Raw genomic sequence first — 13,296 nt, forward strand, 5'->3', positions numbered from 1 at the left:
ATATTAAAAGAAAAACATTTCAACAATTGTTATTACAGAAAAGTGCACAAAAGAATTGAACCAACTTTGGCAGAAAGCATCCAGAAACGAAGCGCCTTTAAATATTGGAGAAAGAGTTCTGGTGTGCCATCAGCAGTGGATGAAGTTGCCAGAAAAACCAGAAAAACCTTGAACATTTGTTTTCATAACAGAAGCAATTAAAAGCTTAAGAATTTCAGAGTCTATGTGCACTTTTACAAGAATTTCAAACTGTGCTCTTTTACAAGAATTTCAAATTCTTTGTACCCTTTTACAAGAATTTCAGACTCTCTGCTCTTTTACAAGAATTTCAAACTTGATGCCTAATTACAAGAATTTCAAACTCGGTGTCCTCTTTTAAGAATTTCAAACTCAGTACTCTTTTACAAGAATTTCAAACTCTTTGTGCACTTAAACATGAATTTTAAACTCTCTGTGCCCTTTTACAAGAATATAAAACTGTGTGCCCTTTTACAGGAATTTCAAACTGTGTGTGCTCATTTACAAGAATTTCAGACTCTGCCCTTTTACAAGATTTTCAAACTCTCTGTGCTCTATTACAACATTTTCAAACTTCTGTGCTCAATTAATTTTCCAGCTGTTATAAACAATTTTTTACAATATTTATTTAGGTTCAGATGAAGCACTAAGACGAGAGCTTGCCGAGTTTCAAGAGCGAGTCAGAGAAAGAAATGAAACTTTGATAGAGGTAATCAGGATCATGTTTTTTAAACTTGATCTGTTATAGTATGGCCACTTAAAAACAGTATGTATGATACATTTAGTTACAAGTATGAAATATTATTACAGTCCAGTTAATTAATCAAGCAATGAAATTGACTTTGAATGACATTTATAAAGATTTTCCTGATCCACAATGTAGTTTGGTGGCAATAGTTGCATAAATAGAAGCCATACTAACAAAATTAGCTTGTATGCTCATGTCTGTGTGTTTAGCACCCTTTTCATACATGTCAGTGTTTGTTTATCAGTCTTTTCATAATGTCCATTTGTTCATCAGTCTTTTCATATGTCCATGTGTGTGTTCATCAATCTTTTCATAATGTCCATTTGTGTCTTCATCAGTCTTTCATAATGTCCATGTGTGTTTTCATCAGTCTTTTCATAATGTCCATGTGCATGTTCATCAGTCTTTTCATAATGTCCATGTGTGTTCATCAATCTTTTCATAATGTCCATTTTTGTGTTCATCAGTCTTTCATAATGTCCATGTGTGTTTTCATCAGTCTTTTCAATATGTCCATGTGCATGTTCATCAGTCTTTTCATAATGTCCATGTGTGTTCATCAGTCTTTTCATAATGTCCATGTGCATGTTCATCAGTCTTTTCATAATGTCCATGTGTGTTCATCAGTCTTTTCATAATGTCCATGTGTGTTTGTTCATCAGTCTTTTCATAATGTCCATGTGTGTGTTCATCAGTCTTTTCATAATGTCCATGTGTGTTCATCAGTCTTTTCCATATGTCCATGTGTGTTCATCAGTCTTTTCATAATGTCAGTGTGCGTATTCATCAGTTTTTTCATAATGTCCATGTGTGTTCATCAGTCTCTTCATAACGTCAATGTGCGTATTCATCAGTCTTTTCATAATGTCCATGTGTGTGTTCATCAGTCTTTTCATAATGTCCATGTGTGTTTGTTCATCAGTCTTTTCATAATGTCAGTTTGTGTGTTCATCAGTCTTTTCATAATGTCCATGTGCATGTTCATCAGTCTTTTCATAATGTCCATGTGTGTTCATCAGTCTTTTCATAATGTCCATGTGTGTATTCATCAATCTTTTCATAATGTCCATGTGTGTGTTCATTAGTCTTTTCATAATGTCTGTGTGTTCATCAGTCTTTTCATAATGTCCATGTGTGTTCATCAGTCTTTTCCATATGTCCATGTGTGTTCATCAGTCTTTTCATAATGTCAGTGTGCGTATTCATCAGTTTTTTCATAATGTCCATGTGTGTTCATCAGTCTCTTCATAATGTCAATGTGCGTATTCATCAGTCTTTTCATAATGTCCATGTGTGTGTTCATCAGTCTTTTCATAATGTCCATGTGTGTGTTCATCAGTCTTTTCATAATGTCCATGTGTGTATTCATCAGTCTTTTCATAATGTTAATGTGTGTATTCATCAGTCTTTTCATAATGTCCATGTGTGTGTTCATCACTCTTTTCATAATGTCCATGTGTTTGTTCCTCAGTCTTTTAATAATGTTAATGTGTGTGTTCATCAGTCTTTTCATAATGTCTGTGTGTGCTAATCTGTCTTTTCATAATGTCCATGTGTGTGCAATGTATGACAGAATTTAGTGAATGCAACTACTCAGCATTCCGTCTGTGAAACTTAGTACATAATATGCTTATCATCAGAATCTATATTGGTTGACCAGTTATTGTACTTATTTTTGGAAGAGTTATACATTTTGTTTTTACAATAGATTTATTTCTGAAGGGGTTAGGGAGGATAGTCAGAGGTATATTGGGAAAATTGCTTACCATTCCTCTAGGGCTTTTCATTTCTTCATGCAGTATGAAGGCCAACTGGCAGAATTATCTCAGCACCTGGACAAATATAACAAAGAGAAGTCTGCACTGCTGGTAGAAGTTGGAAGACTGGAGAGAGAAGCTGAGGTAAGCTATGATATTGATGTAAATCTGTGTATAAAACATTACCCATAGTGATAATGGATCCAACACTAGTAATATCTAGTAATTTTTGTTTTGACTTTAGCTTGGTTTCTTTTCTAATTACCTTGTTTGATCATAATATTCCCAGAACGCACCAAGTTTCTTGCAGATTTAGTCATCACAAGCTACAAGAAATGACACTAATGTCTTTTGGCTTGTTTGAGCAACAAACATGCTAAAAAGTCACAAGCTTGCTAAGATAGAAGTCAAATAAAATTGCTCCCCTATTGAGTAGATGGATTGGTGTTAAATCCCATCAGTCACTGCTTCCTATTTCCTCTTGTGCCTCATCAGCATACTTTCCCTAGAGGCTTCATGCCTTTCTACCAGTTTGAGCAATCCCTTAGAGTTTTTCATCATAAGGAAGCATAATCCATCTGCTGTCTTACAGGATCTTGCATTTTATCGTTGACAAATGCTGTCAAATCAGTGTTATCTTAACTGCCTGCCTTATAGACTATAGTACTTACTTTTCATTTCAGTAAGTTTTTAAGTTATGTCAAGTATGTGATTATTCCTAGTAATAAAATAATTTTATTTAAATCTCTAATTTTCTCATACATTTATCTTATTTTGTTGCATCCACATTACTATAAGATTGGGAAGATGTGTAACTGATTTCTAATGTATATGCCATTGTTTAGCTGACACTGAAGCTACAGTAACATTAGTTACGATCAAAATGCTGTCTCTACGAAATTTCAGGCTGGATAAAGATATGGGGTGTCATTGGGACCATAGATGTGATAACTGTAAACTAAAGATATGGGGTGTCATTGGGACCATAGATGTGATATCCGTAAACACTAGTCTGTACAACCAGTTCACCTAGGCTAGTGAAAGGTAAAAAAATACTCTCATAAGGATGCATATGCCATTAGTATTGCTGCCACTGCAGTCATAAAATTTTTCCTTTGATAGTCACTAGAGGCAGAAAGATTGCCAGTATCCGAGAGGGTCTTTCAATCTTTGCCATCTGAGACCTTCCACACAACCTTAATTCTGCTGTCATCAGCAATGCCAGTCAGATAATGACAGCACCAAGCAATGACGGCACCAAACAGACTTTTGAACCAGTGCCATACTATGGTGGCTCACATGGACTCAGCCTGGTCAATCCATCACCACATTTTACAGCATTGGCAATGGTGATCATTCCTTTGATAGTTATTACTGGACCTTGATACCAGATGTCATATAGCCCCAGACCACATCAGTGGCCGAGTGGTCTAAAGCGTTCGCCGTTACGGATCACTGCCATCTCACCTCTGTCTGCGCCGGTTCGAGTCTCAGATTCAGCCAATGTAGATATGTGAGAAAGCATGCCAGTAGCTTCTCGTGGGTCGGTGGTTCTTTCCGGGGTTTTCCCGGGTTCTTCCTCCACCATTAATACTGGCCGCCATATATGGCCTATCGTGTGCTGAAAAATGGCGTTAAACTCCACAACAACAAACCCAGACCACATCAGCTCCAGTTCCAGCAGTCTTGATGTATGTCTTCTACAACTGGACTGGTCATTTGGTTGTTTCAGCACATCCAGACATGAATTACTGATGAACGGTGCAGTTCCTTATTACTGCCCACTTTGCAACTGCTTCAGCAATCTGAACTTAGATGTATGTATTGAGAATCATGTTGTTGGACAGTTGGTCTCATGCATGGATCATATACTCAACAGGGAGCTCAACATTCACTCTCCATGTCTGTGTCTTGATTTCAGCAATAAGAGCATTGCTTAGACATTGAGAACCACACTAATGGACAGTTGGTCTCTTGCATGGCTCATGTACTCAAACAGGCAAGTCAGTTCTCACAATTGATGCCAAAGGTGCTTCCTTAAAACTCCACCGCATGGAAAGAGACACATTTCTTTCGACATCCCTGGTGATGTAAGTGCATCACAAATCCATCCTCAGATGTTGATTTTTATCTTCTGATGTATTATTCCACAGTCGTTAGAGAAGATTAGAAAACAAGCCACAAAAGGAACAAACCTCACAGTGATTGAAAGCCCAGTCTTCATTCCCCAACTGCAACCAAAGAAGTAGAAAGTACTGTCTGATTCTGATGCAACTGTGGCTAAACAAGGCATTCTTCATACCATTATCTGGAACCTCGCCGACTTACTTTTATACAAGATCTGCTTCCTAGTCACTCTAGCCTAAGAATCAGTGTAATTATTTGGCTGTCCTAAACTAAATGTAGTTTCACAATGAATGATTGGTTTCTGTAACGTTGGACCCAGGTTTCAGTGTTAGGAATAGGCACTCAGTCATGGGACATATATCCTTTTTCAAACCAGTCTGGCTTTCTTTGACTCCTTTTCCCTATGGGGCATTGATGGGGTATCTGAAATGTCCTGAATCAGTTAAAAGAGGTATATCTTGCTTGTTTTTACCAATCAGAATGGAAGTGTTGATATTTTCACTCAGCTGTTGCATCCTGAATCCATTTGGTTATCCTAGGTTATTGCTGAGAGCTCACAACAAAAGACTAGATAAATAAATTTCTTGTATAAATTGACTCATGAGTCAAAGGGAATCTCCGCCAGCATAGCATTTGAATACAGATACTTGCTGACTGGCATCACTCAAGTCAGAGAATGGAGGTCTGATACATCTGACTCCTTTTTATCATGATATACTAAATTTGACTTTGTGGGACTCATAGCAGCAGTGCAACAGGCTACCTTTCCAGTTCATTCAACAACTTCGTAATGACATGGTTACTCTACTTCTGTTCAATTTCTGGGAGAAAAAATGATTTTGTATTGATTTGTACTAACCCTTGCTGCAGTTTCATACAAGACTGAACTGCTTTGCATACATTAGGAAACTTGAGCCAGAGCCAACTCCGGGGTAAAGGGATGTAACTCCATCCACAGGTTCTTATGTTTAATAATGTGTATGAAAGAGAAATCAGTGTTTTGGAGTAAAAGATGCATATTTGATATTACTCAATGGATCATAATACAGGCACACCAGCTTTGATATTACTCAATGGATCATAATACAGGCACAAGAGCTTTGATATTACTCAATGGATCATAATACAGGCACACCATCTTTGATATTACTCAATGGATCATAATACAGGCACACCAGCTTTGATATTACTCAGTGGATCATAATACAGGCACACCATCTTTGATATTACTCAGTGGATCATAATACAGGCACACCATCTTTGATATTACTCAATGGATCATAATACAGGCACACCAGCTTTGATATTACTCAATGGATCATAATACAGGCACACCATTTTTGATATTACTCAATGGATCATAATACAGGCACACCATCTTTGATATTACTCAATGGATCATAATACAGGTACACCAGCTTTGATATTACTCAATGGATCATAATACAGGCACACCATCTTTGATATTACTCAATGGATCATCATACAGGCACACCAGCTTTGATATTACTCAATGGATCATAATACAGGCACACCATCTTTGATATTACTCAGTGGATCATAATACAGGCACACCATCTTTGCATTGCTGGAAGAGGGTGCACTTCCACTCCAGTAGGAAATAACAACTGATGGGGTTGATACCAGTCAGTATATCGAAGAAGAGACTGGTCTCATCTATTTCCTTCCCATCTAGATTGCCAGATGTGGCTTATGTCTGTTTTACCTTGGGATGATTGGATTTCTTCTAACACAGTATGAGTGAGTAAAAATTATTGAAGAAACATGTTTTGCTTCAAAAATTGATTTATGTATTGAATTTATTGGCCCTCACTTTTTATACAATATAATTGAAATTAAATTGGGTTTGCCCATCTATCCTTCTGCCCATCCCACTTTCATTTCTGCATCATAGCTTCCTTATTTTGAGAAGCCCCAAGTGGCCAGGTGGTCAAAAATGCTCACCGGTATGGATCAATGCCATCTCGCCTCTGTCTGTATTGGTCAATGGAGGTATGTGAGAAAGCTTGCCAGTAGCTTCTTGTGGGTTGGTGGTTCTTTCTGGGGTTTTCCTGGGTGTCTCCTCCACCATTTATACTGGTTACCATGTATAGCATGTCTTGTGCTGAAAAATGGCATTTGACCCTATAACAACAACAACAATAACATTTTGACCAAATTTTGTGTGCATCTTGATATTATCTGGATTTGAGTGCTAGCATTCAACATCATTTAGTGTAGTTGTTACTCCTGGCTGTCAGACTCACCCACTTCCACACAATAACTCCCTTGATTGCCGAGTCCACATTAGTGGGAAGTGAGACAGTCCCACTTTTGCTGCTTGCATCAGTGGTGGCTGAGTTGTGAAATGTTTATTTTGGTTTTAATTTTTTTATTTGTTTATATTTCCTAAGTCACCTGGTGAATTTATTTCACCCATTGGATGAGTCATTATGAAGATCTAGAGGTCAAGTTCATATATTTAAAGCTGTGCTTTGATTGCACATTTTACAGCCATGTTTTGATTGTGTGCTTGACATGCCCAAGCTGCCTTGTTTTTTTACTTATTTGATTTTAACAAATGTTGGTAGATCACATGACAGACTTGCCAACTCTTACAAATTTGCCGTAATTCTTATGAAAATTACCCTTAAAATATGGAGTTATTGCATACTAGCAAAAACTACGAAAAAATGATCATTGCTCAAAAATCCGGATAATTGGTTCAGCCGTGTTGTATTTGGATCTGGGTTTTGTCTTAAAATTAGTGAAATTGGTCAGGGAACCAGACTAACTTTACAGCAGCACCCCAGATGCTTTAAACTGCACCTGTTTGTTCATGTGAAGCGTCTGCATGATCAAACTGTTGATTATAGAATTTTTAAAAATGGCATCCAGAAAGCGATGCATGTGTAAGATGAAAGGGAAAAAAAGCTTCTAGAAAGTGTTAATAATCAACACAGAATAATAAAAGGAGTATTCAGATTCTTGTGAATAAAAGCAGGAAAGGACACAATTACGTTTATTGGACATTTTGTGCCGATATGAGTATGTCTCGTGACAAGAGATATGATTGCCGTCGTCATGTGAAATGGAAAACAATTTCCAAGAATTATGTCAAGTTGAGAGATAACAACAAGCCATTGAGCTGCATAGGGTTTGGAACTAGAGTTTGTGCAACTGTACTAGTGGTAAATAAAGTCAGAGCGTACTTTACAAACTTTTCAGTTGAACATACTGTTTATCATCGATGTGTCTAACTTTTAATTATGTTTTCCAGCTTTACAATAATTGTTATTGATATTTTGTTACACATAAATGGAAACTGGGCAATCTTAGAGAAAAAAACGAACTGCCTTACTGATACAGACTTGTCATGGTTGGCAGGTCTGACATGATGTCATCAGCATACCACATTATTATTGAGCAGAATTTTAGTTCTGATTGTCAGACCCCTTTGATTTTCACACTTCTCCACACTCATGCTTGCTGTGTGATACTGATGAGACCTGAGCTTATTTTGTTCGTCAGTATACCTCATTATTATTTTACAGTGTTAAAGCTCCTGATTGTCAGATCCACTCACTTTTCAATTCTGCACAAAAACTCGACCAGATTTGTTACGAATTTCAACTTGATTTGTGAGACAGATTAATTTTTAAAGGATTCTGGCAGAGTTTCATTATCAGCATTCTCTGTTATTTTATTTACCAAATTTATGTCCCTATTTTTGAGACCCATTCTGCTTCATTTCTGCACAGTGACTGTTATGTATTACCAGATTTAAGCCACAATTTGGTGTGCAAATTTATATTGATTAGTCCTTGGCTGAATTGAAATATCAGCATTCTCTCATTTGGTAGAGTTATGGATGCACTGATTTTTTAACCCACCCACTTTCATTTATGCATAATAAATCCCCGTATTTGATTTAATACGACTTTAGTTGACAGCTGGATATTGATGAGACCACAACAGTTCAGTCTGCTGAATGACTTCCAGTATCTTCTTGTGGAGTTGTGGCCACTGATTGAAGGACACACCCACTTTCTTAAAACAACTCCATTAACTCCTGTTGGATTTCAGCAATTGGTGCACAATTTTATATTCATGACACTTTGGGTGAGTTTAATTTTTATGTGCCCGCTTTTTGTTGGATTGTATTATGCTAAAACCTAGACTGTCTTTCCTACAGTCCATTAAACTTTTCTATATCACTTACTTTCAACAGACTTGGCAGAAAAATTATTCTTGGTGAAAGAAAGAAGCATATAGATTTTAAGGTCAAACATCAAGGTCACTGTGGCTAAAAGAAGAAAAATAGTAACATTAGCTGAATATTGTAGGCATTGAGCAGACTTTGTGGATGTCTTATATTTGGGCTAAATTGTTTTGTTTTTGTTTACTTTATTGGCACTTTAAATGCATTATTTATTATGTCGTCCTGAGAAGTGGGAGTTAATGCCTTTCCCATGGACTTATAGATGCCACTGATCTGGGCTGGCTTGAGTGGGTATTGAACATGCAGCCCTTAGATTATGAGTTTACCAGACTCCTGTACTTAGTGTATGGATTTTGGGGTCAAAACAACAAGGTCACATTAAAGGAAGGAGGAAAACTGGTTTTTGTATAACAACTTTTGTTCTGACCATGTTCCTTGATGAGAGTTGTGGAGGGCTTGCACTTAAAACATGGAAGAGGCCTTTTTATTTTGGGATTAAAAGGTTCAAGTTCAAGGTGATTAAAGTTGTGTTGAAAGAAAATAAGTTTTGCAGAATAATTTAGTTCTGTAATTTAAAAAAATTGTGGATAGCTCATACTTGGGGTAATAAATAAATCTTTGATAGGGAAATGCACATTTTTAGAGGTATAACAGGTCAGAGGTGAGAGTCATGGCAAGTTTAATAAGGAAAAAATAGTTTCAGCACAGTAAGTTCATTTTAAGACTGCACACCTTGACCAAATGTCCAGGTCATTGACACTCAATTGTCAGAAATTGCTAGGTCAGCCATACCCTACTAGTACTGACATAGAGGACTTTTAAGCATGGTTCCGATGCGTAATGTTCCTTTATGATACTGTTATATATTTTCTTTTTTCGTTCTTTGTTTTCTTTATTTATGGTATGAAGAGAAGTTGGTGCTTAAAATTATGTACCTATAAATATGTAATATTTAACAGAGGCAAATCCATGAATTTACCCACAAAATTGTATTATTATTAATTATTTTATACAGAACCTTGAAAATTGATATTTTTGAAAAATGAAACCACAATAATGTAATAGATAATGAGTGTGACAATAGAATAAGTTTCACCACTGCCACCTACAGGAGCAAAATCAATTAGGCTTTTCATTAGGTACTTAAAATCCGGTGACATTACAGAAGAAAGTAACACAGACTCTAGGATGAAATTGTTACACTATACCTTAAATAGACTGCTAAGTTGAAAAAAACTGATTTTATAATGATCAGAAAAGCAGACTCGAAGGAGTAAGGTGTAAATGCAAGGAATACAGTCAGTAAGGTCTAACATTCAGTTGTAGATTAAATTTGTATCCTTTTCTGTTTATACTACAGGGGTCAAGATACCTGTGTGAACTGCACTTTGAAAGCTTGCTTCATTTATTAAATTTTTACATGTTTCTGCAGCATTTTATTGTAAAAATAATTGAAACTCCAAAAAGGCACTTCTGACTGTGGAAGATAGAAATGTAAACATCTCTGGTGAATCTGAATTTTCCACAATCCTCGACTTCCTGCCAAATTTGTACTTGCAAACATCAATTGAGAGTACTGTACACTTTGCAGTAAATGCAAATTAATATGTATTCAATTTTTTGAAGGTATTCATTTTCATGGTTTTGTAAAAAGTGACATTTTCATGGTATTTAAAATCATGGATTTGGAAAGGAGACCTATGTTTTTCATAGAAGGTCATTGTTTGTTGGGTCGTTAATTTTTTTAAGCCACCACAAAATACATGACTCCTGATACCCTACATAATTTGTTTTATTGAATTTACAGTAGCATATAATAGTATTGCATTTCAGGGCCATGCAGAAAACATTGAGAAGAGGGATTCTTTCATCAGGCAGTATGCAGCAGAATATGAATTTGAGGGTTTGTACTTTTTGTAATTAATATAAAGACTGACATAAGTGGCTTGCACAAATCATACTTAAAGGGTGCAAGAGAGTGTGCTTTATTAACAAATATGATGCTGCATCAACCCTGCTAAACATAAAGATCCTTATAAAAATAAGAGTAGGTTGATCAGAAAGGTTAGATTTAAACTATCCAGACATTAAAATAGTATTCATATGAACTGACAAGTTTGTACAAATTCATAGCAGAAGTTTTTGTACTGCATCACCCCAAATTCATTTGTGTATTTTTAATTTCTGCAGTTAATTTGTGACACAAAGTGATACTCCTGATGAATGGCAGCCTTTTCTCCATGTGATTATTTTGAGAAGCATATTCTAAACAAGTTGATGCAATTCACCCAGGTTATTTATTTTTTCTACTTGCCTTGAATCCACTTTGTCTACTGCAGGTAGCTAGCTGCATTTCCATGCCGACTTTTGGAATTTCATTGTCCAGATACTGTTAGTGAACAATGGGCAATGTACATGCCTCACATCAGTTAGCTAGCTGAAGAAAATGATGCTTGTACTGGCTAGGGTGGGGTGGGGTGATGGGAGTAGTAAAAGTGGGTGCAAAAATATATGATTTTGATCAAATGAAGAAAAAACTAGTCTGAAATTACTTGTATATTGACAACTTCATTTATGTAGTACAATCCATAATGTGTTAAGTATTGTACAGGCATATAAAAAAAATCCATGAATTCGAGTATAGATCACGTTATAAAATTCATATATCAGTCACATTCTGTTAGAAAACAGAAATAGCATAACTAACAAAATGAAAGTCCTTGTTTGATCTGTATCCCATTGTTAACAAACGTGTCACTAAACAGTTCAAAATGGTATTCATTGTTGGCAGTAGCATGTGGCTTTTCTTGTTTACATGCTGCTTGTACATGTATTTGATTTGGCCTCGATTTTGGTCAGCTGGAGACAGCTATCATCTTGCTAAGGCTACCCAGGGGATGAGGCTACTCAGAGAAATGAAAGCATGTGAACAAATTAAGAAGTTGAACAAACATCTTGGTGACGTACCCCACCCTCAGTTAACATGATGCGCCACATCTCTCTATGATTTCATAAGATTGGAAATTAAATTTGTGTTTAATGTCACCATTGGTTGTGATTGTAAGCATAAACTTTTTTCCTGTGAAAAGGAAACTTTCATGGCACAATATATGTGTTCTCAGTCATTTTGGAAAATGCAACAATCCATCAGATTCCATTATATTTAAGTTTGGTGCTTACTTCCTTTGATTAAACATGCTATGTTTTTATTGAAGATTGTAGTCAGCTTGCTTTGATGATAGGTGCATGTTGTTGAAGTCACTACTAAAGGCCAGCTTTGAAGGATTCAACAAATGCCCATGTGTTAATGCAGTGGAAACATCAAATAATTGTAGAACATTAATTGAGAATTTTTTTTAATTGCTTAGTATTTACAAAGAATGATTGGTGCTTCAAAGGTAATCAGTTTTCTTTGAAGTTTCAGCAAAACTGTTTCTTTTCTGGGTACATTTTAAAAAAAAGAATTTGATGTTGTTTGGTAAATTGTAGCTGTTCCTGGTCCTGCCTTAAAAGGTTGATCATAGGTAGCATGACTATTATGACTATATGAGTGTATCAATCATACAGTACTCGGGCCAGATGTCAGTATAAGTGGAGTTTGATATAACAGTGCACTATTAAGACAGTTTGAATGCATGAATAAAGGATTTGTTTGTGTAACAATAGATGGATTCCAGTGGATGTTATATCCAAGTTTGTGGCTTCCTTCCATGGTACCTTTGAATTTCTTCTTTGAATATGTTTCCAAATCATAATGCCTTAGGAGTACTTCTACTACCTCACAAATCCAGCCCTCCCTGATAACATTTTTAGCTAAACGTTTTTTGCCTGCCTAGGTGGCAGGTAGAGTGATCTCCCCTTGATATAGGATTGGCAGCAAAACCCCAGAATATCTTGAGTATTACTTCTGCTTATGCTGAAAAACATGAGAGACCTTGCAAAAGCCATAGTCAATATTGATACAAGTTGTTGGAGTTCTCACTTAACAAGGAAAGTATACACTATCTATATATCCAACTTGTCTCTCTTTCTATCTCGAAAAAGTTCTGCCTTTACAACTTTAGCTACACTTTGTCATCTTTACACACTTAATTGTACTTTGGTGTATGCACAGGTTGTTTATGCAACTTCACAACTAAGTGCAGACTGTAGTTTTTTATGTTAAGTCCCTGAGACATATAGAAACTCTTCAAATATGTATAATATGATGTATGTATAGTTCCAGTGGCTACATACAGGTAAGTTTTCTCTGCTAATACATGTAGTGTCTGGAGGTCATTTACCTGTACGGGTTTTCATTGAACCTCTAACAGGTAGTATGGTGATTTATATTTTGCAAATTGTTTTGCTCTGTCCAAGTAACGCTGTAAGGCATAGCTTTGCACCCACTTTCTGTTCAGTAATAAGAAACAGGTGCAGAGCTA

The 13,296-nt window shown here is 36.1% G+C and overlaps 1 protein-coding gene across 1 annotated transcript in view; it reads left to right on the forward strand.

The window, feature by feature from the left end:
• Positions 1 to 13,296, forward strand: part of LOC149797464 (DNA repair protein RAD50-like) — a 212,784-nt gene that overhangs the window by 20,482 nt on the left and 179,006 nt on the right. The window contains exons 5-7 of the mRNA XM_089960763.1: positions 651 to 727; positions 2,566 to 2,667; positions 10,706 to 10,775. Coding sequence (XP_089816889.1) covers positions 651 to 727; positions 2,566 to 2,667; positions 10,706 to 10,775 — 249 coding nt within the window. The remainder of the gene's footprint in view (positions 1 to 650; positions 728 to 2,565; positions 2,668 to 10,705; positions 10,776 to 13,296) is intronic.

This window comes from Sinohyriopsis cumingii, chromosome 6 (genome assembly GCF_028554795.1).
Source record: "Sinohyriopsis cumingii isolate HCF-2022 chromosome 6, ASM2855479v2, whole genome shotgun sequence".
Lineage (NCBI taxonomy): Eukaryota > Metazoa > Mollusca > Bivalvia > Unionida > Unionidae > Sinohyriopsis > Sinohyriopsis cumingii.